Genomic DNA, 25978 nt, shown 5'->3' with positions numbered 1-25978 from the left:
GCCGGGCCGCTCGTTAATTATACGCTTTTATTTGTTCAGTGTCATCGTGTTGAATCTCTCTCCGGCCATTAATTAGGTTTACTAAAATGATGCGTCCGGCAAAACAACACCTCTAATTACCCCTGACCTCGTTTAATAAAGATCTTCTGCTCATGTGATTCCTGTTTTGAATGTGATACACATCTACAGTCCTACTAGTTTTATTGGTTATAGATGTTGGGAAACTTTAATAAGTTCATGGCGTCATTGTGTGGCAACATCATGTTGAAAGTCACAGACAGAAACTCCGTCTCTGGTCATGCTGAGAAATTGAGATTTGATTCGATATAACCTGGAGCTTTTATCCTGAACTCTAATGGGCCGCATTAGAAGTAATGGTAGTAATGATAATGAGCTTGAATTCATTAGTGGGGTAAATGAACAGCCCTGTTTTTCCCTAGAAAGACAATTGCTGATATTAGCGCTGGTTTAAAGGGGCTCTTGGGAGACACTGAGTCACGCTCGCATCAGAATTCAGCTCAGATGCGACACTGATCGTGTCTAACGGTGGATTTCACCACCTGGTACATACCTCACTCTGTCTCTGTCATACCTGATGTGATACAAGAACAAACACGTGTCTGATCTGATAAACGTGCATGTGTATACATGCATATATCATAGACAGTGTGTTACAGATGCATCCGCATATCTCAGCTTATAGTGGAAACTGTTGAAATCACAGGGGAATCTTAAGAAACTCGTCTAAATGAAGCATAAAAGGTTTCATTAAATGTAGTGTTGGTAAATACTTTTTGTTATACTGGTTGAAACTCTCTCGCATCCTGATAGCAATCAATAATAGACGTGGTCTAAATATTAAAGCATGTACATATATCTTCTGTGGAAGACTCAAGAACAGAAAATGTTCCACATGATCTCATTCCTAAATGACTGCTATTCATTCGCCTGTGTCTGTTAAACCTTTAACGAACAATCAAATCTGTGTCAAAACAGCTTAACTAACAGTCTTTTTAACCACACAGTTTCATTATTTCTATTACAACTTTTCATATTAACAGAAGTACTTGGATAAAAGTTTATAGTTCGAATATAAACACTGATGTCTGTGGTAGCGATCACCTTTTGAAAGTAACTTGGCGCTTCAAATAACGATTGAATCGATTACATTGTTACACCAGTAGGTGGCGATGAATCATTCATTGTCATCATATGTCTTTGAATCATTCATTCAAGAGATTCGTTCAAAAACGCTGATTCATCCAGTAATGAAACAAGTGAAATCTTTGAGTCATTGAATCATTCATTCAAACGTTTATTTTTTATCATATATAATTCATTAAGATTAATTTAACATTTTTAAATAGACTGCATCAATTAACATTTTGTCAGAACCTCTAGTAAATTACATGTTATTTGATTTAGTTGTCTGTCCAGAGTTGTGGGAGAATCGTAATCTTAGTTTGAAACTAAAAAATGGTTATTCTTATTTTATCCAGAACTGCGCAGCTCTAATTGTAATATTATTTTTCATAACAAATAAGTACATTTTCCACGACAGCTCTCATTTAATAGGGGAGAAATATATAGCTGTCAAGTATTTATTTAATAATTTATTTTATAAGTTGAATATGTTTTAATAGTGTAGTCTTAATTTATTATTAGTAGCAGTAGTAGTATGATGTGTTATTTAAATAATAAATTAATAACTTAAAATCCAACTACTACTAGTAATAAAATATTACTCTTTATTAATAATTATTATAAACATTAACACTATATTACTACTGCTAATATTAGATTATTATTATCATCATCATCATTATTATTCAAATTATATATCAAAACCTCACATTCTAGAAAATTAATGGTTTAAAACCACAAGTACATGGTGTATTTAAATAAATATGTCACGTATTTGACTTTTTCTCTGAATTTCTGTAATTTTCCATAGGTTTCTCTCAGCCTAGCACAATGTCTGCGGTGATCACAGGTGCTGCTCCTCTCCAGACAGAAAGACCGTCTGGTGTGGCCGAACCACAGGGTTCACCAGATGCTCAGGCCCCTGAACCCCCCAAAATACCATCCGAACCCCCCAAAATATCATCCGAATCCCCCAAAACACCGACTGAACACCCCAAAATATCATCCGAATCCCCCAAAACACCGACTGAACCCCCCAAAATATCATCCGAATCCCCCAAAACACCGGCTGAACCCCCCAAAATACCAGCCGAACCCCCCAAACCACTGGTTGAACCCCTGGCAGCCACGACACCCAAGAGCCCACTGGACACATCTGCAGGTATGTACACAGAATTGCACAAATATCAGCATTTTTCAATGTTAGAGTATCTTTCTTTGAGGCAGTACTGTATATATCTATATATAGCGTGACACATCAGATTAATCATCTTTAAATGCTGCTCATGCCCTTAATATGTAGTCAATTTCCCTCATGTACTTCCCATGTGTTTTGTATTAGGGATTATGGGATTCCTGCAGGAGCCCCTGTGGAGCAAATTTCTAATCCATTAGTAATTAAAACTATTGCTGCCCACTAGGGGGCACTATAACTAGTGCAAGGCGGAGTTACACTATCAGTTGCCAAACCCATCGCTTCTGGTATCCCAGGGGCCTTTAAGGGTTCCTCAGCTGTATAGCGTTAGTACAGTGCAGCTGAGACCTCGATTCACCTTGCTGGTAAAATGATATTCTGCCTGGTTTGATGCTCATGGATGGTTGTTGATGTGCAAACAGTGTTACACACCTACCAGATGGAGGGTCAGACTTGTAGAGTCACGTTAACTCATGCACGAGTCAGTCATCAGGTGCTTGATCGTTAAATCACCCTGTTGGAAAAATGCTGACTCGATTTGATGATGACATAAGCATACTTTATTAGCAAATGTAATGTTTTTATCCGTCTCACACAAAACACCTTAGATTATAGACCTTATCTACCAAGACAAAGGTATCTTGGTCAGTCAGGCATGTCATCCAGCGTCCAGTCATTTAGTGTACGAGGAGTCGTCTCACAAATCCCCCCAAATGAGATTTGCCCCACAAATCATTATTTCTGCTCGTTATTTCTTATAAAGAAAATCAGACCTTGTACACAAATAAGTTATGCTTGACCTCAGTCGCTCAGTCTGCTTTGTGCACATCTTCTGCTAAAAAGGAAGAACAAAAAACTCTAAAAAATAATAATTCAAACAATATTTTACTTGAAAATTAACATTGCTTAAGATTAATAAGATTCTTAGATTGTATTTTGGATAAGATTACTACCCTGGCAGATTTTTAAACTTGATTTTTAAACAAACTGCATCGATATTCAAGATACAATCTATAAAAGTAATTTCATTGTGTTGATTCTCAAGCAGATTATTGTGGGATAAAAGTATTTTTAGATATTTCAAATAGAAAATTAGGCTTTTTTCTAGAACTGTTTACATGCTTCATCAATATAGTACATCAGTTACAGTTTCTTTTTCTTAAAGTGCCATGAGTCCTCATTTCAGCACCTTAATTTTGAAAAATGCTATGAAATTTATTTTACCTTTTCATGCCACGTCCTTTAATGAACTGATTTATTATAGAAGTTAAATAAGGTTTCGTGTACTAGTTTTGACTGTATTGTGTATTTCAGACCAGTCAGCATCCAGGGCTGCAACTATCTCAAAAGATGGTTAAATTATCTGATTTAGATCTTCACAGGTTGTTGGGAATATCATCTGGGAGTTTAAGGGGTGATTGAGAAGTTAGCGAATGCCTTTGTGCATGTGTGAGAGAGCGAAAGAGGGAGTTAGTGCTTCTCTAATTTCCTTTCTTCTCTGTATATGAGGTGTCTTTGGTGATCACTGGTCCGATGAGGCCGGCATTCCTTCTGACCTGCCCTTCACACCCAGCGTTTCCACCATTATCAGTCGCCACGCAAGTCACCTGGTAGAAAGCCCGAGTGACGCGACCGATCCTCAGTGGTCGCCGAGAGATAGAAGCGTGGGAGATGCCGAGGAGAGGGAAGGAGAAGGGTCTGAGCGTAAGAAGGAAAAGAAGAAGAAAAAACGGAGACCCAGGGACGAGGTTTACGACTTCCACGCGGATATGCAAAGCGAAAGTGCTTTATCTGAGATCGTCCATCAATCCAAAGAAGATGTTGGTTGGGAAGAAGTCGGGCGCATTGGTGGGAGAGCCAAGAAGCCGAAAAGCCGGAAGAAGATACCCGAGGAATGGGCGATCCATGCCGAACCCTTCGTCCCTGCTTCGGCCTCCGTGCCGCCAGAGTTCGCGACTGATTTTACCCAATCACCCCTTGGAGTTGACAGCGATCTAGTGTCGTTTTCCGATGACTACACCGATGGGAGTCTCATTCCTCTGTCTCTTACCCAAGATCTTCTGTCTCTCACAGCTACTTCCCCGCCATCCACAACTCCTGCAGTGATCTCCCCGAAGTCTCCCGGTCGAGCCCCCGATCAACACTCCTTATCCACGTCATCTGGATTCCATGATTTAATCATGGACACGGAAGATGATTTCACCCTTCCATCACCTCTGGGAAAAGCTGATTCTCTTCTCAATGATGCTCCTGGAGGAACTTTTGAGGAGGCGATGTTCGGACAAGAACACCCCTACACCTCTTCCATGGCCACCCAAGACTCACCAGTGAAGGAACCGCAAGCCTCCACCCCTGGAAGCACTTGTTTTGTACCACCGATGGAAGCGCTAATCTCAGCGCCTCCATTTTCTCCCTCTGGACCTGCCTGGTCTCTTAATAACCACAATCAACCTTTTGATCTGGAAGATGTTGCATTTGAGTCCCAAGCCCTAGTTCCTTCACCAAAGAGCAAATCCCCAAAGGAGCCAAAACCCAAACAAGGCAAGAAGTCCAGTTCATCTTCATCAAAAAGTCCAACTTCCCCTGATGCAAAGTTGCCGTCTCCACAGATTTCCGGTTTGAATCCGTCTGCTCCGCCATTCTTCCCTAGTTTTGCAGAACCTCGGGAGCAAGCCGGCGGACTGCCCTTCACATTGGAAGGTTTGTTGTGGACGTTTTGGGAAGTGGATCCACTTAATGCATGGCTGTGTGGATTCCAAGCCTGGGCTTGAGTGATTAAACTGCACACCCCAATAACTAACATGTCACCCCGTCAGCTGGACTCAATGGTTAGGGTTCGTTTAAAGCGGGTTGGCTTGGTTTTGCTTGGGTTTTTCTTCCACAATGAATGACCGACTTTGTGCAAACAAGAACCCCCCCTCCCCTTCCCTCCCAATTAACCTTGTGATCCAGGGTCTATACTAATCAAAACGCTTCGGTTTGCAGTTATTCGAGGAGGTGTCGTTGTTCCCTCACAATTTTTGCATCTCCACTCTGCTGTTGTGATTGTTTCTCGCACTACCATTGGTGACACCTAACAGTGACAATCTTATCTCTCGGTTTCCACCACCCATTTCTCTTCTAGCACTTTTTTAGTGTGAATATGTACCACCCTTGTCTATTCATGCATGTGTACAAAGTGCAATACAGTCGTAAGTGATGCTCTTTTTATTTCTTTCTCCTCTATGTTCCCCGACATCATCTGTTTCAACACGCCAATTAGGTAAGTCAACATTTAGTTATTGCTTACTCATTTTTTGTCTCTTTATGTTGTGAAAAAAGCGTGTTGTGTAACATCCTCTACTTTTCATTCATAACTTGCTCTATAATTGTCTCGTAACCAGATGTAAGTGATATGTGGTTAGTGGATGTGCAACAGTGGTTTGCAGCTTTTTTTCAGTTTTACTAATTTTAGTATTTGAACTTTTTCATTACTATTTTTACTTCAGTTACAACTTTTTTTGTAATTTGCAACTTAAATGGCTGAACTAGTTTGTATCATCCAAACTAAATGAATCTGTGAATCGGTATGTGGTATAAAAAGTCCTTGTATCTCCATAATCTAGCCTGTTTTCATTAAAGCATTTATGTTCTTAAATGTAAGCTAGAAATGCAAGTGTTGTATTTAAATAGAATATTGTCATAATCCCAGAAGGCATCGCTGTGAGTCATGAACAGCAGGAGAACGACTCAAGTTGTGTCCCAAATGATGCATTATTCACTGTTCACTTCTAAACTATGCACTTTTACACTTTGTACTCATCCGTGCAGTGCAGTGGTTTTCAAACTGGGGTCTGGGGACCCCTAGGGGGCCACAAGGGAGTTCTGGGGGTCCGTGGAAAAATTAAGAGAAAAAGCAATATTAAATTATTATTATTATTATTTTAAATAAATCAATAAAAATAATATTGATCCAATTAACTAAAAAAAATGTAAAAAATTAAATAAATACAATTTTTTAAAAGTAAAATTAATAATAAATTAATACATTTGATTGAAATAAATAAAATTTAATTAAAAAAATATAAGAAAATAATAGGCCTATATCCATACTTTGATTATTTTTTTTTTATTAAAAAAAATACATCTTAGTTAAAAACGCAATGAAGTATGCTAATAGAAACTAAATACTTTACACATTTGTAATATATATTTTTTTCACAGTATTAATTGGGTGTTTTTACGTAAAAAAATATTCAGCTATCTTTTAAATATTATGATGGGGGTCCCTCCCATACGAATCATCATATTTTTCATCATATTCTAAAAGATTGAAAAGCCCTGGTGTAGTATATGAATTTTATAATTAAAGCTGCAACAGTCGAGTGCATGAAGTCTCCACACTTTTAATTAAGTGCATCAACTCGGTATTTAAAGTGCACTTCTTGTTTTCGGAATCTTCAGTGTGAAGAATAGAATAGTGCATAATTACGCAAATTGGGACCTACAGTTTTTACATCTTGTTTTAGCCTGTCTTCTCTCTGAAATACATCACATTGCAGAAGTAAACTGGGTTGTGAATGTTTTTACATGTTGACTTGATTAACTTCAGCATAGCATAAGCTGCACAACTGCAGAAAATACAGTATAGTATGTCTTAAAATGGCCGATTGCTGTTTACACTCTGGTTTCGAGTGTAGCGCCTTTATTAGAGTGTGTGTGTGTGTGTGTGTGTGTGTGTTTTGGGCGCGTCTGACACAGCTGTCTCTTTTAGTTCTCTGTAATTTTCGGCTCTTTTTCCAGTGGGGAGGGACTCTGTCACTGAGGGAGCTACTTATACACTCCGGGAGACAGGCCATCAGCGTTTGGTGTCAGACTTCCCAACATGCAAATTAATGACAGTGTCCTATAATGTGCGTGTGTGTTGTACTATGAGCTGAAAATAAGAAAATTGTGAAAGCTCCGTGTCAAATGTCACATTAGAGTGAATTCTATTATTCCATGTTTGGTCGCCTGCAGTAACTCTCTGCTTGGTGTTTGTTATATACATATAGAGGACATTTCAAAGTAATGCTTTCCTTAGCCTTGAGTACATCCTGTGAACATCTCAGAATGGCATTGATTGTTTTGGGTCGTGATGTGTTTTGCTTGTCTCTTGTGGACCCGTGAGACGCTCTTGATTGTGATGTGTGTTGTGATGAATGGTGGAGTGTTAACACACTTGCAACACAGACCCATCTCTCCTTTTGTTCAGACAGACGCTTGTTATGAAAAAAATAAACACTTCCGTTCGGTTGTTTCTCTGTGACTGGTAAATGTGCTTTGAATGCTAGTTAATGTTATATAGAGATTTATTTGGGATTCTAATCATGTACTTTGAGAAAATATGAATAGACGATTATGGTAAGATTGTATGTGATACTACTCGATCGTAATCGTTCAAACCAAAAAGAAATGAGAATACTTTACAGCATTTTTTTAGCTTTTTGTTTGTGTTCCATCTGAACGATTAACCTGATTAAGGCACATTCAGTTGCTGATCACAGATAAGTTCTCAGATGATCAAGCGAGTGTTTTTCATTTTCATTTACCAAGTGCATTTATTAATCCCCCTGTAGTCAATAATTTGATCCCTTTTTTAATAAATTAATAAATAATTGTATCTTTTATCACCATAATGGCATATTTTCCACGGGAAAAAAAATGTCTTCATGCCTTAAAATAGCTTGAATGTAACTCTACACCCTTGTCTCATATGAATATGCAAATGAGCCCCGCCTCCACTCACTCACTCAGCTCAGAGATCCACTGGTTGACGATCACGCGTTGATCTGATTGGTTACAAGGTAGTTTGTGACGTCAGAAACACCAGCGATTTCAAAGTGTGTTTTTGAGACTGTCTTTGGTTCACTGTAGTTTTAAGGAGGAAATATTCAGCAATGCTGTCGTACACAGCACATTGCAAAATATTGCGATATCAATATTGAAATATTGCAATTTATCACATTAGAGTTGAAATACAATAAAAAAAAACATTCTGCATTGTTAAATTCAGTTGCACTCTATATACGTTTTTTGTTTTTTAAGTTTTCTTTTGTTTGTGTTATTATATACCTTTGGACAGGTTTTCTTCTTCTTTCTTTCATGTTTGTGTCATACATAAAATACCGCCTGCCTAGTAAAAGGGCTAAAACAGGCCAATAGATGTTTGGAAGCAGATGCGAGGAGTATTTTTGGAGGCCAGAGGTTTTGTGAGGCTATGAGTGTCGGCACAGAGGATCTTACGTAAGTAAACCCTACTGAGAAGCTTCATGGTGAAAGACAGGCGTATGGAGCCACCGGCCTCTTGGCCCCGCCCGACCCGACCCAACCAAACACCCTCTGAGACGTGTTGCACGTGTTTTCTAGAGGTTTGACAGATCTACAGCACAGGCTTTTTTGTGGTGTTGTGATAGTGTTTATATGGTGTAGGGTGAAATGTAAATCACCAATTAATGCTGTTTTTCACTGCATAATAGAGCTGCGCGATCTCGATTCAAACACCCACACGATCTCATTCATAAATTACAGTGATTTGACTCTCTCAGTTGGGCTATCTAGACATGAAACGGCTCTTTTCAACCACACAGTATCGTTATATCCGTGTCACAAATATTCAAATGATCTCAGATGTTCTAGGATAAACGTTTATAGTTCGAATAAAAACATTGATGTTTATGGCAGTGATCAATATAGAGCAAATCACCTTTTGAAAGTAACTTGATGCTTCATATAACGACTGTAACATCGTTACACCAGTAGGTGGCGACAAGTGACTGTTGTCATTGAATCATTCATTCAAGAGATTCGTTCAGAAACGCCGATTCATGAAGTAATGAATCAAGTCAAGTATTTATGAGTTAGTCATTGAATCATTTTGAATCATCAGATTAATTAAACATTTTAAATAGACAGCAGCAATTAACGTCTTGTCAAAACCTCTAGTAAAAATCGTGATCTCAGTTTGAAACAAAAAAAATAATTGTGATACTTAATTTATCCAGAATCGTGCAGCTCTACTACATAATTTCTGTTTTGACTCTCATGACTCAGGAAAATAATAAAGAAATATAAATAACATTTGCATATTGGTTGACCATTGCTAACTTGAATTTGCAGCTGGAATTTGATTTAATTGATTTATGTAGTACATATAGACTACTTTTCAAAAGTTAAGGCTGGGTAAGATTTTATGTTGTTAAATTAAGTCTCTTCTACTCACCAAGGTTGCATTTATTTGATCAAAAACAGTAAAAATACTGTGAAAAAAAAACTAAAACAAATACATAAAATAAAATATACAGTAAAGTGTAATTTATTCCTGTGATCAAAGCTGAATTTTCAGCATCATTACTCCAGTCTTCAGTGTCACATGATCCTTCACAAATCATTCTGATATGATGATTTGATGATCAAGAAACATTTATGATTATTATCAATGTTGAAAACAGTTCATATTACTGTGGATATGGTGATATATTTTATTTATCATGATTCTTTGATGAATAGAAAGTTCAAAAGAACAGCATTTATTTGAAATAGAATCTTGTAGCATCATAAATGTCTTGTCAGTTTTGATCAATTTAATGCTTTCTTGCAGAATAAAAGTATTCCTTTATATATATATATATATATATATATATATATATATATATTTATAAAACAATCGTATTGACCCCAAACCTTTGAACAGTAGTTGTAAGTTGGTGTCTTTAGATTTGTGCATTTTGTCAGGATGTTTATAACCGCCGACGGCACAAATATCTTTTTAAACTGAAAGTAATGTCTCAGTTCTTGGTACACTTACTAAGTGAACGTCATTTTACCACGAAATGAACATTTAGCCAATCGTTATTCTGCGTATGTGCGTCATTAAATTCAAATGGATTCATACAGTCAAAGGTTATGATAACCGGAGTGTTTGAGACCAGCAGAATGATGGAGCGGTAAAGGTCAATGCATCGACTGTTGTAAACACAGACTGCCTCCAGGGAGGGCGTGGAGCCTGTCTCGTCGTTACGGCAACTGAAAAAGAAGCTGATGTTTCCATAGTAACAAGGACAGATGCTGAGAAAGTGGGCATAAGTGTTGCATGGCATGTGACTTGTTCAATCAGAGGGTTTTTGTCATGGTGTGCTCATCGTAGCATCACTGATAATATTCCTCCATATCTTCACAAATGTCTTAATTATGCAGATATGTAAATAAGGCAGCCTGGGGCCGGTTTCTGCAACAGTTGCTGTACCTCGTGCTTTGGCAGGCGGTAGGAGAGAAGCGACCGGCTGTGATCAACAGAATAATTACCCTCTGCTCACTCATGCACGAAACTGACTTTACACATAGTCAGAAATCCAGCTAATATGATATAATAGATAATAAAAATCCATATTCCCAGCTGACACGAAGCATTTCAGCAGAACTGAGCCAATGACGTTCACTGTGCTGCAACCGTTCACTCTCCGAGATCTATGAGTAGCTATTGCAATGCATTCTGGGATTGCTGTGAAGGACATGAGTGATGCGGTTGCAGATCTGGCTCTAAATAAAAGGTGTCTTAAAGTAGAGCTGCACGATTCTGGATGAATCAAGAATCATGTTTTTTGTTTCAAACAGAATCACGATTCTGAATAGACCACTAAACAAAATAACGTAATTGACTAGAGGTTCTGATAAAACGGTAATTGCTGTAGTCTATTTAAAATGTTTAATTAATCTACATGAATTGTTTATAAAAATTGTTTGAATGAATGATTCATGACTCACTCATAATGACTCAAACTTGTTTCATTACTGAATGAATCAGCGTTTTTGAACGAATCTCTTGAATTAATGATTCAATGAGAAATTTATTTTTTAACAGACACTTGTCGCCACCTACTGGTGTAACGATGTAATTGATACAATTGTTATTTGAAGCACCAAGTTACTTTCAAAAGGTGATTTGCTTTTTGTTTGCTTTATATTGGAACGATAAACTTTTATCTCAGAACATTTGAGATAGTTTGAATATTTGGAACAGTAATAATGATAGAAAAGTTTGAGGTCAGTAAAATACATTTATTTATTTTATGAAAGAAATTTATATTTTTATTCCACAAGGATTGTTTAATTCAAAAATGGCAGTAAACACATTTATAATGTAAAAAAAAAGTAGAAAACAGGTATTTTTAAATTGTAATATTTCACATTTTCTACTGTATTTTTAATTAAAGAAATGCAGCCTTGGTGAACAGAAGAGACTTTTTTCACATACAATAAAACTGAACATGCCTTCAGACGGTTCACACAGCGTTTTTTTTTGTTTTTTTTTGAGGATCTTGGCATTTGAGTTTCTCTCAGGATTGACAATAAAATAGATGGAGTTTATTTTCAGAATATTATTGAGAGCATTGAACGATTGGATTGAGCTCGGCTCAGGTTGAGTGACGCTTGATGCCAAAAATGTTTGAATTGATCCGTCTCCCATTCAGACGAACTATTGAACGTCACCCGCAGGTTATTTTTAACCAGAGAGCCGTGTGTGAGTTTACTTCATCATGGCTGTTGGCAGAGAAAGAGCAGGATGTGTGTTTGCTTGACCGGATGAATGATAGTAAAGCCTGTAGCAGAGGCAGAAGTCTCAGAGCCAAATTAGCCTATTTAAGTCTCAAACCTAAAGAACGGTGCTTTTGGCACAGGGTTAGTAGATTAGGTCGCCGTTAAAGTGGCTTATCTTGGTTACGCGAACCATTCCGTTTTGTCATTCTTCAAACACTATTAATTCTAATGTTCTCTGAACATTGCAAAACTAGTAACATTTAAAAACATTAAAGTCCCCCTGTGGTGAAAATCCAGCTTTTAATGTTGTTAATGTGTCTATGTGGTGTTTTTAATCTGCTTTAAGACAAACCATGTGTGAGTTCATAAGTCGACAGCATTGCTGAGTATTTCCTCCTTAAAACTGCAGTGAACCAAAGACAGTCTCAAAAACACGCTTTGAAATCGCTGGTGTTTCTGACGTCACAAACTACCTTGTAACCAATCAGATCAACGTGTGATCGTCAACCAGTGGATCTCTGAGCTGAGTGAGTGAGTGGAGGCGGGGCTCATTCGCATATTCATAGAACCGCGCATACTAAATGAGGCGAGGGTGTCGACTTACATTCAAGATATTTAAAGGCATGAAGACTTTTTTTTCCAAGTAAAATCATTTAAATATGTAATTTTGGTGATCAAAGATGAGTTTTAAGGGATAAAATTATTAACTCTTACAGCAAGGTTAGTTCTGCCGTTTTTAGTGATGGAATTGACTTGGTATGTTAAAGCTGGTTTTGGGTTGATCGTTAACTTTTATTAAATTATTACATTATCACATAAATCATTATGTATAATAAAATAAACTTAAAAAAAAAAAAAAACTGAATGCATCACTGAACCTCTAGCTTTTCCCATAATTTCACTCTATTATATTATTATATTTTTGGACATGTGGTCCCTCACCTGCTCCTTCGTTGACAAGGCTCATGTTGCCATGGCAACGGGAGGCAGTTGCTTAGGAGACCTGAGGAATCAGGGCTACCAAGGAAACGATGTTGGCTCTTAGGAGGAGGAGGGGTGATGTGCTAAAAATAGCATCTGGGTAGACGGTCTCAGTCGAGTTATCTGGCTTTGTGTTCTCGCATCCTCCCGACTTCATCTCTTTTTGGCCACCTGTGTGGTTTTTTTTTTTTTTTGTTCTTCACTGTGACATTGATAAATGTTTTAGCCGCTCCACTAAAGAGGAGAGGAATGCAGCTCGGTGTTTGTTCTTTTTATATCCCTGTTCTGCTGCTTCTTTAAGTTTTGGATTCCTAACATCAGTTACTCAGAGGAAAATCTTGTAGTGTAATTAAAGTGTGCATGCTTCAGCAAACGCGACGCGTGTGTTTATTTGCAATTCAGCTGTCCGTTTCAATCTGTGTTCAGTCTGTGGCCTTTTCATCAGTATGTTGCAAAAGTCGCTTCGAGCCTTATGCTACATAACCGAACATTCAGGTCAGCCAAGAGATGCACATACATGTAGGTCAGGCTGTATGTCTACGCTCTGGTTTCTCATGGACGATCCTGGCCCTCATTTCTATACATTGGCTCTGTTTAAACAGGCAGTACGTTTTTTTTTTGTTTTTTTTTCTCTCTTTACTTATTGTTCACAAATTACAATAAGGTCTCATTTGTTAACATTAATTAATGCATTAATTTAAAATTAGCATAACAATTTTACAGCATTTAATAATCTTTAATAATGTTAGTTAATAAAAATGTTCACGTTGCATTGCCTTATATTAACGGAAAACTTTTGATTGTAATAATGTATTAGTAAATGTTGAGATTTACATCAAAGTCCCCCTGTAGTCAATAATTGTGTCCCTTAAAACTCATCTTTTATCACCAAAATGACATATTTAAATGTTTTTTCCTTGAAATAGCTTGATTGTAACTCGACACCCTCGCCTCATTTAGTATGTGCGGTTCTATGAATATGCAAATGAGCCCCGCCTCCACTCACTCACTCAGCTCAGAGATCACCTGGTTGACGATCACACGTTGATCTGATTGGTTACAAGGTAGTTTGTGACGTCAGAAACACCAGCGATTTCAAAGCGTGTTTTTGAGACTGTCTTTGGTTCACTGCAGTTTTAAGGAGGAAATACTCAGCAATGCTGTCGACTTATGAACTTACACATGGTTTGTCTTAAAGCGTATTAAAAACACCACATAGACACATAAACATCATTAAAAGCTGGATTTACACCACAGGGGGACTTTAAGCCGCTTTAACGGCGACCTAATCTACTAACCCTGTGTCAAAAGCACCGTTCTTTTGGTTTGAGACATAAATATGGTTTAAGCTATGAAACTTGTTTTAATGGTACAAAGACCCCTTAAAAAGTCAAATTTGAGTTCTCATGTCAGGATCCCTTTAAGAGGGAATACAAAACAGTTTTGTTTTTTTCAGACATTATTCATGGCAGATTTACCACACTATGCCGTATCCTCCTGGTTCAGTGCGAGTACAATAACAGACAGGCGGCGTCTTTCAGCTGAGCTTATGTAACGGGGCCGGTGGGTCTGATGGGTCAGATGAGATCATCCCTACAGTGTCTCTGTCCCTGACGGCCTGGACAACCACTCGCACGGGGACACGCCATTGATTTGACACGTTCAGTGGACGGACGGGCGCTCAGTAAACCTCACGGACAAACAGACGTGAAGCACTTCTGAACTGTGCAAGCTCTGATTCGCTAGTGAGAGAAATGCATGGCGAAAATAGTTCCAGTTTGAGTGAACAAAATGGATTCTTCCATTATTCTTCCATGACTTAACATTTTTATTAGGGCTGTGCAACGAGTAATCGCATCCAAAATAAAATAAAAAAATGTTTAAATAATATATGTGTGTGTGCTGTGTGTAATTATTTTTTATAAATACACATGCATGTATATATATATATATAAAAAAAATATATATATATATATACACATTCACATTTTTCAGTATATATGCATGTATATACTGGGTTAGGGTTAGGGAATTTTCTGGGTTAAATATCTGTACATATTAGTTTTAATCCCAGACCATTGGGTACATTTTGTGTATTACCATATATTGGTTTATTTATTTATTTAATGCTATGAATACTTATTAGTATAATACATATATAGTAATATATTATGTTAGTATTATTATTATTATTATTATTAGTAGTAGTAGTAGTAGTAGTGGTAGTAGTGTTAATAAAAAAAATATATGACTTTATATATTTATTAGAATAAATTATTACACATATAATACACATATATACAAAATAAATACACACAGTACTCACATATATTATGTAAACACAAACTTTTATTTTGGATGCGATTAATCGTTGCACAGCCCTCATTTTTATTAATCAAGTCACATTTATTTCTATAGCTCTTTATACAGATTGTTTCAAAGCAGCTTCACAGTATTAAACGGGAAAATAACAGATGCAAAATTCATCAAATGTGACAATAGTGTTATTATTCAGCTCTTTTCTCATCCGATAGTGTCATTGTAGTCAAATCAATAATATTACAGAATATTGAGTGTCTTAAGGCAAGCCTTACACTGTAGTAGCATTGCAACAACTTTACTTTGGTTAATCCGGTAAACCACACTGATGAGGAGATAAAGGGATGGACGCACAGTGAGATGTGCTATAGGAATTAGTTTCATGAAGAGTAGCATCATTTTTCTCTGTTGAATGTGATTTGACACGTCCTTCACCCTAAATCTTCATCTGATAATTGTCATCTTCAGCGCAGCGTACTGGCGGTTCATCCGCGGGTCACGCTCTCATGTCTGGTGGGATGTACAGTATGTTCTGCTGAAGCAACAGTTGCTGATGGAGGAAGTTAGGCTCAGATGATGGCGCTTATGTAACCGCAGTGACCGCGCTGATGCCGACGGACACACTGTCTGCTCGTGGTGACGGCGTGCTTACAAAGCGTCTCAATGTTGGGAGTGTTTTAGTCTGAATTAGATAAGCATGAAATATTCACAACAAAACTAACTTTGACTTTTTATTGAAGCATATAGGCCAGAGTGACATCTCTGAAGAAGAGTTTCCATCACTTCTCCACTTTACAGGAATTTTCTGGGTTAAATATCTGTACATATTAGTTTTGGGTACATTTTGTGTATTACCATATGAAGAGTTCAGATGCAAAAGCCTCTAAGTGCCATCAGAAAATTTCTTCTAGAATGATCATTTTTATCAAGCTTGTATATTTAAGTTCAGTAATTTCACTTAAATGACAATTAATAGGTCATTTGAATGGCACTTAGAGGCTTTTGCATCTGAATTCTTCATATATTGGTTTATTTATTTAATGCTATGAATACTTATTATCTAGTAAGATTAATAAATAATACTGATGTATTTTTGAGTATTATTATTAGTAGTAGTAGTAGTAATAGTGGTAGTAGTGTTAACAAAAATTATTACTTTATATATATTTATTAGAATAAATTAATCACATAGATTTATTTTTATATTTATTATAAATTCATATTATTATTATTATCATTATTATTTTATGCATATGATATGCAGTCGAAGGTGCATAACAGTGTGTTCCGGTCATTGTTCAAGTTTTGTTTCTTCATCTTCTCTGATTGGAGGAATGATGATGTCATGTCTTTCACACTTTCGGCTGCAGGAAATGCATCAGATTTAGTCGCTGCAACAAAGACATTAACACTTAAATGTTGAGGTAGGGATTCAGATTTGAAGATCACAGACTTGTGATCCTCCAACCGGATGTCTAAAATACTTTATTGATTTTACCTGAGAAAAGAGAGTGATTTGACTCAATTATGTTGTCGATCATTGCAGTTACTGATCCCACATCCCACTGTATTTGCAGCATTTAGTTATGAGCTGCAGACTACAAATAAAGATAATATGAACGAGAATGTTGTAGAAAACAATTAACAATAATAGTAGACACATCCATGCACGAATCTGTGCCTCTGATAAGCTAATACTGATACAGACTGTGTGTGTTGAGATCGCGGTACCCAAGAAGACTTCCACGATAGATGTGCACTCTCTCTGAAATCTTGTGTGCAAATGATTTGCTCATTAAGCCGTTCCTCATTTCTCATGCGTGAAGCCTCAGGGATGATAGTAGTGTGTCACTATCTGAGAGAGGAGGAGGGAAGAAAAGATGGACGCAGAGAGGACAACGTGGAGAAAACGAGAGAGGCAGAAAAGAGGAGGAGGAGGGGTTGATTTTAGGCAGCGAATGAACAGCCACATTAGAAAGCATGTGATTCCTGCCATGGCAAAAGCTCACTGATGGAGAGAGAGAGAGAGTGAGAGAGAGAGAGAGGTCTCAGTGCTGGTTAGTCTGTTGGCGCCTGCAGAAGCAACAGCACTGAAAGAGGTTACGTTACACATCCATCCATCTCACTGAGACACATTAAACACAATAAACCAGGACTAAGACACAAAGACAGCAGAGAAAGGGGAACAAAAGCATGTCCTCTCTCTCGAACCAGCAGCCGGCTCCTCCGTTCTCCGAGTACAGTGATCTTTGTAAAGTCCCGTCCGCGTCTCCTCCGGGTTGGGACTGGAAACACGGAGACCTCGGGGCGCCGGCGAGTTTTGCAGGTGGTCATCGGGCCACGGGAATGACGGATGAGGACAAGCTGTGCTTCTACGAGTCTCCTTCTGAGCTCAACGTACCCGGACGAGGAAGCGTTCCAGCGAGCATGTCATTCGGCAGCACCGGAGACAGTCCGGAAAGCCCGTCGTCCTCATCGGCTGCGTCTCCTGGAAAATTTGTGGCTTCGTTGCAATGCATGACGGACCAAAACAGCAGAACGATCCTTTTGGATTCACCTAGAGGTCGCGAAGAGTTTCCGTCGCCACTTGAACCCTTAAAACCAGCTCTGGAGCCTCCAAACTATTGTGTCATCGGCGTGGTCAATGACAGCTACCTCGAGAGCAGAGATGAGTTGATGAAAGCTGAGGAAAGCGAGGAAGAAGGAGACCTTGAACCTTGTATAATGGGAAGAGCCGAACAACAGAGGAAGGCGATGAGGCGAGCCATGTCTGAGTGTTCGCATCTCTCAGTGCCGGCCAGCCTCCAGCTCCCGGATAAATACCCCGGAGGAGGTGTTCTCGACGAGTTACCGTCTCCCATCGGAGGACCTCGTCGTTCTCTCGCTATGGGAATGAAACGCTCCCTCACCGTATCCGATGATCAACCCCCGACTCCTCCACCGACTCTATCGGCTGGAGCCACACGCAATGACCTACGAAACAACAGCGAACTGCATTTTCCCTCATTCCCCGTTCGCAAAGACCAAAGCAGCTTTCCCCACTCGCCTCTTGAGGACCTGTTGGAGGGACCGTTCATCGACAAGGATCAAGGAGTCGTTCTTCCCGTGCCGGTGACAACACGTGGCCTTAATGGGACTTGCAACAACGCTGGAGACAAAACCGACACGTTTGCTGCGACTTTTGAGGGTAGGTGATGGCGAACCATCGATCAGTTTGACTTTTGTTGGTAATCTGGCCTTGATTTTGGTACATGATTAGTATGATGACGGGATTTCACATAGCTCAGACAGTAGAGCATTGCACTAGCAACGCCAAGGTCACAGGTTCGATTCCCAGGGAAACCAATAATTAATCAAAGGAATCAAGTATACCTTGAATGCAATGTAGATTGCTTTGGATAAAAGCGTTTAAAAAGGATTTATGAAAGGTTTGAGGTGCATAAAATGGCATAATCATTCTTAGAAATAAAGAAACTGGGAAGCATGCAGTGTTTCAATGCAATTCTTCTGGTTATATGTGAGTAAGTTGGATTTATTGCATTCTGTATGGTCTTTGTGATTGTTAGCGGGAGTAGAAGTGCTGTAGGTGGTTCATATAGTGTCTCCGTTGTGTGTGTGCGGCACTATCACGCCACTACCGAACGCATGCTCATTACACGCTCCAGACGAGACCGTGTTAGTAATGTATGTCCTGATTTCCTAGAGTAAAACCTGCCTCTCAGCAAATTGGGGTCAGAAACTCTCCTCAACGTGCCTCATTTATAATGACATCCAGCTATCTTCTGCTGCCTCATCCTACAGTGGTGAATGCTTACAATTAACATATTTGATTTTTTTTGTTTAACTAGTAATTCACAGTGAGGAGTGCGTAAATAGTCTAGTTCAATCAATCAGTAAATTGTCTTCTCGCTGGTTGACTGGGAGTGTAAATGCATTGTACCGAATGTCTGAATGAAACATGTTTCCTTCCTCAAGGGGAAGCAAACAATGCCAGATAAAATCACTCGTAAAATGTGTTTGAGATCAGTGGAAAAGCAAGCAACTATGTCTTAGTTTTCTGTTTGAGTTGCAACTATTAATGCAGGTGTTTGTGGTTTCATGCACTAATTGGGGTCTGGATTGCATGGGCGTAACAGAAGGACAAATGCATGGAGTGCATCACAAAACCCACTTTATTTTATAATTTGAACATTTAATACAAAACTACCAGCTGTTTGCCAGAAAGTTGGTGAAAAAAGGTCTAAATGGTGTAAATCCATAATGAAAGTGACCAGGCAGTGTACAGAGAAATGTTGCATCATTTATGCAATTCAAAAACATCCAAGCATTGTGAAAAACACAGTATTTACTGTTCCAGATGTTTCTATCCAGACAATATTTGATTTATTAGAAGATAGCCGGAAACTCTGAAGGTTATTGGCTCCATCATTTTTCCAGAGGTTGTGAAAACTGGTCCTGTCAGGCTAGAGTCTCTTTCTTTTTGTAGGCATTTCACATTCATACACTGATTTTTTTCTTCATCTTGAGCAGGTGTCGTTCTGCATTTCTCGCTGACACACTCTCAGCGGGCTCTCGTCTGCTTTGATGTGTCATTGTGAAACTGGTGTTATTATAAATGCACCTGAGCCATGTGGAAACTGATCCGCTTAATGCAAGAGTTCTCAGTTTCTTACAAATATCTGAAATCCACCGCGCTGTGGTGACAGATTAACTTTAATACAAGATGCAGTAGTCTGGGAAGCAGCTTACATGTGAGAAAGCAAAATGCTGCTGGAATATCAATGATGTTTATTTCACGCTCACTAGATTTTCAATGCAAAATGTGAAATAAATATGCAAACCAGGGTATTAAAGATTCTTTATTGATTTGACTCAATGATGCTGTCGATCATTGCAGTTACTGATCCCACAGTTATGAGCTGCTGAACTCTGTTCTGTCCTTCAACACAAGGACATGATGATTCTCAAAGAGACGAGCAGCCTTTTTCATGGATCTGTCGTTATATGTGACGTGACCAGAGAGCCGCCTGTAAGATATATTACATGTGGACTCAAGCATCTCTCTGGCCTCATTACAGCTCTCCGCCTCATCCACTCATCTAGCTCTCGTTTGTCACACGGCTCTCGAATACTTGATTCTGATTGGTCAACGGCAGCATTCTGTGGTCAAATTATAACATGTTGATGTATTTTCCCACATAGCTGCTTATTTCATGTCTCTTGTATCACTCCACACTCTTTCATCTTGCATAATAAAATAATTCATATTCAACTCAGTTCCATTTATGTTCCAATGTTCCAAACTCCATTTATGAATGAATTCATAATTCAGATCTTAAAGTCATCATGTAATAAGCATCATAACCCAAAAGTAAACTAAATGAAAAGGAAGTTTTCTATGTGTTCACATTATACCTGAACTTCAGAATGGACTCAGATCACTTTTTCTTCACTTTGCTTATATCCAAGCAGCATATGCAGATTATACTGGAATTTTGCACATCTGTGCAGCATTTGAGAATAGTATTTATTGAATTACATTTTTTTATTAATTAATAATTAAACGGCTCTTTTCAGACATATATAATCATTTTTTTAATTAAAAAAATATATATTTTCAATCTTCATTCTGAGCCTCTGTCTGAAAAGAGCCGTTTTTAAGGCGTAGTTCTTTTAAAGTTTGTCAGTAAACGGCCACTGATATGATTGGCTTGCGTCATTGCATAGTATACTATTGCACCTAAGTGTTTACATTATCCATATAATACCATAATTTACAGACAAAGCATTATGGAATCATTACTCACGGTTTGTGATGCCGCTGCTGTCAGATTCAGTACAGTCGCTGCTTTATCTTTCGTTGAACTCTCCATTTCTCTGTGCCTCGTTTACAAAATAATCACTGAACGCCAGTGGGCGGGGCCTGTGGTGCGATGATGTGTAACTATATGTTGATGTCTCACTCTAGAGGAAGCCATATGCAAATGTTTTTGCCCATGTGATGTCACAGATCCCGCAATATCAAGGTCTTTTTGGAGCTTCATTAAATAATTTGTTTATAATGAGGAGGGCGATTTAAGCTGTGAAACTTGCAGGATGTTTTAATGGGACAAATACCTTTTATATGTCAATTTCAAAAGATCAAAGCGATCAAAGCAAATTTTAATGTCCCATTAAATTAAATAAGCTTTCATTTTTAAGGTTTCTTGAGTTTATTGATCCATTTTTCTGTCTAATCAAGTTCTATCTCTACTATTTTATCAACGAAAGTGGCAAAAAGGCCAGAAATGTTTCACAATGTCTTGTCTTGTCTTTGGTGTGGCTTCCGTTTGGATTAAACGAGAAGAACAAATGACTTGTTTTGCTATGAATTGCTACATGTTTTATGTTTGTAGTTGAATCTTTAAATCTTTTCTCATGTTTTTCTTCCAGGAAACTCTGATAAGAACAAGCCAGAGGTCAACAAAATGGACAATGTCCAGAAGTTAGACGACTTTGGTGTCTTCAGCAAGTCAGACAAAGATCAGAAGATGGAAACTGTGGAGGAGAAAGACAAAACTGGCCACACAGACAAACAGACAACCAAAGAAGAAAACACAGAAGCTCAAGGGGACAAAAACAAAGACGTGGACAAGTTGAACAAGTCAGAGAAAAAGGGCAAAGATGAAACGGTTCCCAATGTTGAAACGCCAGTGAAAGTTGAGAGCATTGACAAGTTGGAAAAAACGACTAAAGATGAGACTGAAAAGGCTGAGAAGGTTGAGAAGACCACCGACAAAAAAGAGACGGCAGAAAAGATTGAGTCTACTCCAAAGATTGAGAAAGAGAAGGTGGATCTGGTGGAAAAGACCGAGATCAAGACGGAGGTAGTGAAAACTGACGTGAACAAATCAGACCAGAAAGTAGAGAAGGATAAAGAAGAACATGTGAAGGATAAAGAAGAACATGTGAAGGAGAAAGAAGAACATGTGAAGGAGAAAGAAGAACAGAAGACAGAAAAGGACAAAGTAGGAAAGATTGAGCCAGCTGACAAGAAACCTGCCAAAGCTGAGAAGGACGAGAAAGCCAAAAAAACAGCTGCTAAACCCTCGGCGGCCAAGCCTGCGGTCACCAACGGGCGAGACGTGACCAGTCCCGAGAAGAAGACCAAGGTTTGTGGGAACTCTCTGTTGCCTCGTCATCCTCCACTGACATTCCTGCTGGTGCTTCTGCTAATGAGTTTGATTATGTTCTTAAAGCTTATTAATGCCAAAACCAAACCAAAATTCATTTATCTCTCATGTAGGGTTGGAGATCATTATCTCATCCTTACATGACCAAGTGAAAGGAGTAGTTCACTTAACAATTAAAATTTCCTGATTATTTACTCTCCCCCACGTCATCCAAGATGTTCATGTCTTTCTTTCTTCAGTCGAAAAGAAATTAGTTAGAAAGTAAACATTACAGGATGTTTCTCCATATAGTGTCTTCAATGGGGTCCAACGGGTTGAAGGTCCAGATGTGAGTTTCAGAGCAGCTTCAAAGTCTCGACACGATCCAGCCGAGGAATAAGAGTCTCATCTAGACAAACCAGCGGACATTTTATAAAAAAAAAAGAACATTTATATACTTTATCCACAAATGCTCGTCTTGCATTAGCTCTGTGATGGTCCACGCATTATGTAATCAGGTTGAAAGGTCAAGCGTGACGTAGGCGGAAGTACTGACCCAGTGTTTACAAAGTGAATGTGCAAAGACCAAGTCAAACGCCATTTACAAATAAAAAAAGGTAAAACAACTATTTTGAAGTTGGAGGAGAAACTGAGATGGAGTTTTTCGCCCTACTCAACATTTTTCTTCTTACGTTTTGAACCGGAACACGCATGACCTTTCAACGTGATTACGTAACGCACCGCAGAGCTAGTGCAAGACGAAGTATATAAATGTTTATTTTGTTATAAAATGTCCGCTGGTTTGTCTAGATGAGACTCTTATTCCTCGGCTGGATCGTGTCGAGACTTTGAAGCTGCACTGAAACTCACATCTGGACCTTCAACCCGCTGAACCCCATTGAAGACACTATATGGAGAAACATCCTGGAGTGTTTTCCTCCAAAACCTTAATTTATATTTCGACTGAGAAAAGAAACACACAAACATCTTGGATGACTATTAAATTATCAGAATTTTTTTAATTCTGAAGTGAACTCAATGTTTCCTCTAAATATCATGATGTAAAATTTGAACTTGTGCTTTTATCAGCTTGCACTGCCTTTATCATTATCGCTGCCGTTATCATTTATCCTTATTCTATTTTTTGTTCATCATTTGCCATCCATCCGTTGGGTTTGCTGTCCATCCATGCAGCCTGTCGCTGGGTCAATCAAACCCAGTTCTACCAAGCCCAGACCGAGCTCGACCTCCACCGCCCCCAAACGCCCGACCTCGACCCCGACCTTGACCTCCAGCGCACCCGCTCCCCTCAGCAAAAGAGCCCCAGTGCCCAAAGCACCCGCCCCGGCCCCGGCCACCAAACGACCCGCTACGGCATCCACACGACCCTCCACCGCGACCAGCACCGCGGCCAGAGAGATCAAGCCCAAGGTGAGTCTCCAACATGTGACCGAGGAGACGTCCGAACGCCCTTCCCGAGGTCAAAGCGGCCCACTCCGGCTCTCGTCTCTGCGTGGATGTTGTGTTTGTGTGGGCTGTCCATGCTTGACCACATCAACATGTGTTTTTAGTTTGCATTTCCCAGGTTTTTTTTAAATAAGTTTCTTTTTGCTCACCAAGGCTGCAATTATTTGATCAAAAATGCAGTAAAAAATGTGAAATATTATCAGAATTTAAAACCGCTGTTTTCTATATGAATATATAGATAGTAAAGTCTAATTTATTAAGCTGAATTTTCAGCATCATTACTCCAGTCTTCAGTGTCACATGATCCTTCAGAAATCACTCTAATATGATTATTAGCAATGTTGAAAACTTTTGGTAGAAACTGTGATACATATTTTTGTAGGATTATTTGATGAATAGAAAGTTCAAAAGAACAGCATTTAATTGAAATAGAATCTTTTGTAACATTATAAATGTCTTTTACTGTCACTTTTGATCAATTAAATGCATCCTTGATAAATATATATATTTTTTTAATCTTACTGACCCCAAACTTTTGAACTGTTGGGTATGTCTACAAAGAAACTTAAATGTAATAGAGCTTCTAAAGTCATAAAAATAGCTGCTTGTGACAGTCGGCTAGAAATTCCTCAGCTCTATCTATGAAATAATTTTGATCTAGTATCCATGAACCTGAAAACCTAAATATGGTGTATTATGTCTGTAGATTATGTTTTTGAGTGTGACACACTTGACCGTTGTTCTTGATAAATCTCTTTAAATATGAAGAATATTCAATTCAAGTCTTCCCTCTAGTGGTCGTTTGTTAACAACACTACTTCCTTCCTAAAATCAGCATTTGACTAGTGAAATTAAATGAATATTAATATGTACAATCAGGGCACTAGAGTATAGTAACAATCAGCAAATGCAAAATCATTAATCGTCATGATTAAAACACCATAATAATGTGAAAGTCCCCCTGTAGTCAATAATTTTTTCCCCTTAAAACACGTTTTTTCCTTAAAGTCTTAGAATATCTTGATTGCAACTCGACACCCTTGCCTCATTTAGTATGCACGGTTCTATGAATATGCAAATGAGCCCCGCCTCCACTCACACACTCAGCTCAGAGATCCACTGGTTGACGATCACACGTTGATCTGATTGGTTACAAGGTAGTTTGTGACGTCAGAAACACCAGCGATTTCAAAGCGTGTTTTTGAGACTGTCTTTGGTTCACTGCAGTTTTAAGGAGGAAATACTCAGCAATGCTGTCGACTTATGAATTTACACATGCTTTGAGCATATTAAAAACACCACATAGACACATAAACAACATTAAAAGCTGGATTTTCACCACAGGGGGACTTATTAAGAAATATGACTGAATCCACAATAAGAAAATAGTTTTTTTTTGTTGATGTTTTAAGTTGGCATTACTAGATTCTTAGAGCATCTGAAGCTGGCAGGCTATTTATGGAGCAAAAATAGCTAAATATATTTAGATGAAACTTCTCTGTGTTCTTTACTACTGTACACCCACTGTGAGAAAGTATTACAGTGAAACTTGTATATAACCCTTCTGAAATGGACCTTTCCCATCATAACATGTTTTTTTCCTCCAACAGACGGCCACAGAGAAGCGCCCACTTGTGCCAAAAGCCACTGCCGCTCCGGCTCGACCCGCGACAGACAAGCCTGCGCCCGCGACACGCACCGCGACCACGACACGCACCGTAGCCAGCGCTCCTGCAGCACGACGCCCGGGTTAGTCCAACCAGTCACATGTCGCACGGGTATATTTGTGGCAGTAGCCAAAAATACATTGTATGGATCAAAATTATCGATTCTATGCCAAAAATCATTAGGATATTAAGTGAAGATCATGTTCCATGAAGATATTTTGTACATTTCCTACTGTAAATATATAAAACATGTATTTGTGTGAGTGAATGCAGCACAATCACCAACATGAATGCACAACTTTAAAGGAGATTTTCTCAATGTTTAGATTTTTTTGCACCCTCAGATTCCAGATTTTCAATAGTTGTATCTCGACCAAATATTGTCCTATCATAACAAACCATACATCAATCATATTCATATGATGTATAAATCTCAATTTAAAATAATTTCCCTTGTGACTGGTTTTGTGGGCCAGGGTCGCATATATGATATATTTAAA

General features: G+C 38.5%; 1 protein-coding gene across 7 annotated transcripts in view; it reads left to right on the top strand.

Moving 5' to 3' along the window:
* Positions 1-25978, top strand: part of LOC308683097 (uncharacterized protein) — a 75285-nt gene that overhangs the window by 35625 nt on the left and 13682 nt on the right. For all 7 annotated transcript variants that reach the window (XM_081353337.1, XM_081353336.1, XM_081353333.1 and 4 more), the window contains 5 exons: positions 1955-2305; positions 3848-5038; positions 21626-22344; positions 23539-23775; positions 25422-25560. In XM_081353337.1, coding sequence (XP_081209463.1) covers positions 1955-2305; positions 3848-5038; positions 21626-22344; positions 23539-23775; positions 25422-25560 — 2637 coding nt within the window. The remainder of the gene's footprint in view (positions 1-1954; positions 2306-3847; positions 5039-21625; positions 22345-23538; positions 23776-25421; positions 25561-25978) is intronic.

This window comes from Scardinius erythrophthalmus (assembly GCF_964197995.2).
Source record: "Scardinius erythrophthalmus genome assembly, chromosome: 22".
In the NCBI taxonomy this organism is placed as follows: Eukaryota; Metazoa; Chordata; class Actinopteri; order Cypriniformes; family Leuciscidae; genus Scardinius; species Scardinius erythrophthalmus.
Note: the sequence above shows the minus strand (reverse complement) of the source record. Positions and strands in the feature narration are given on the sequence as shown.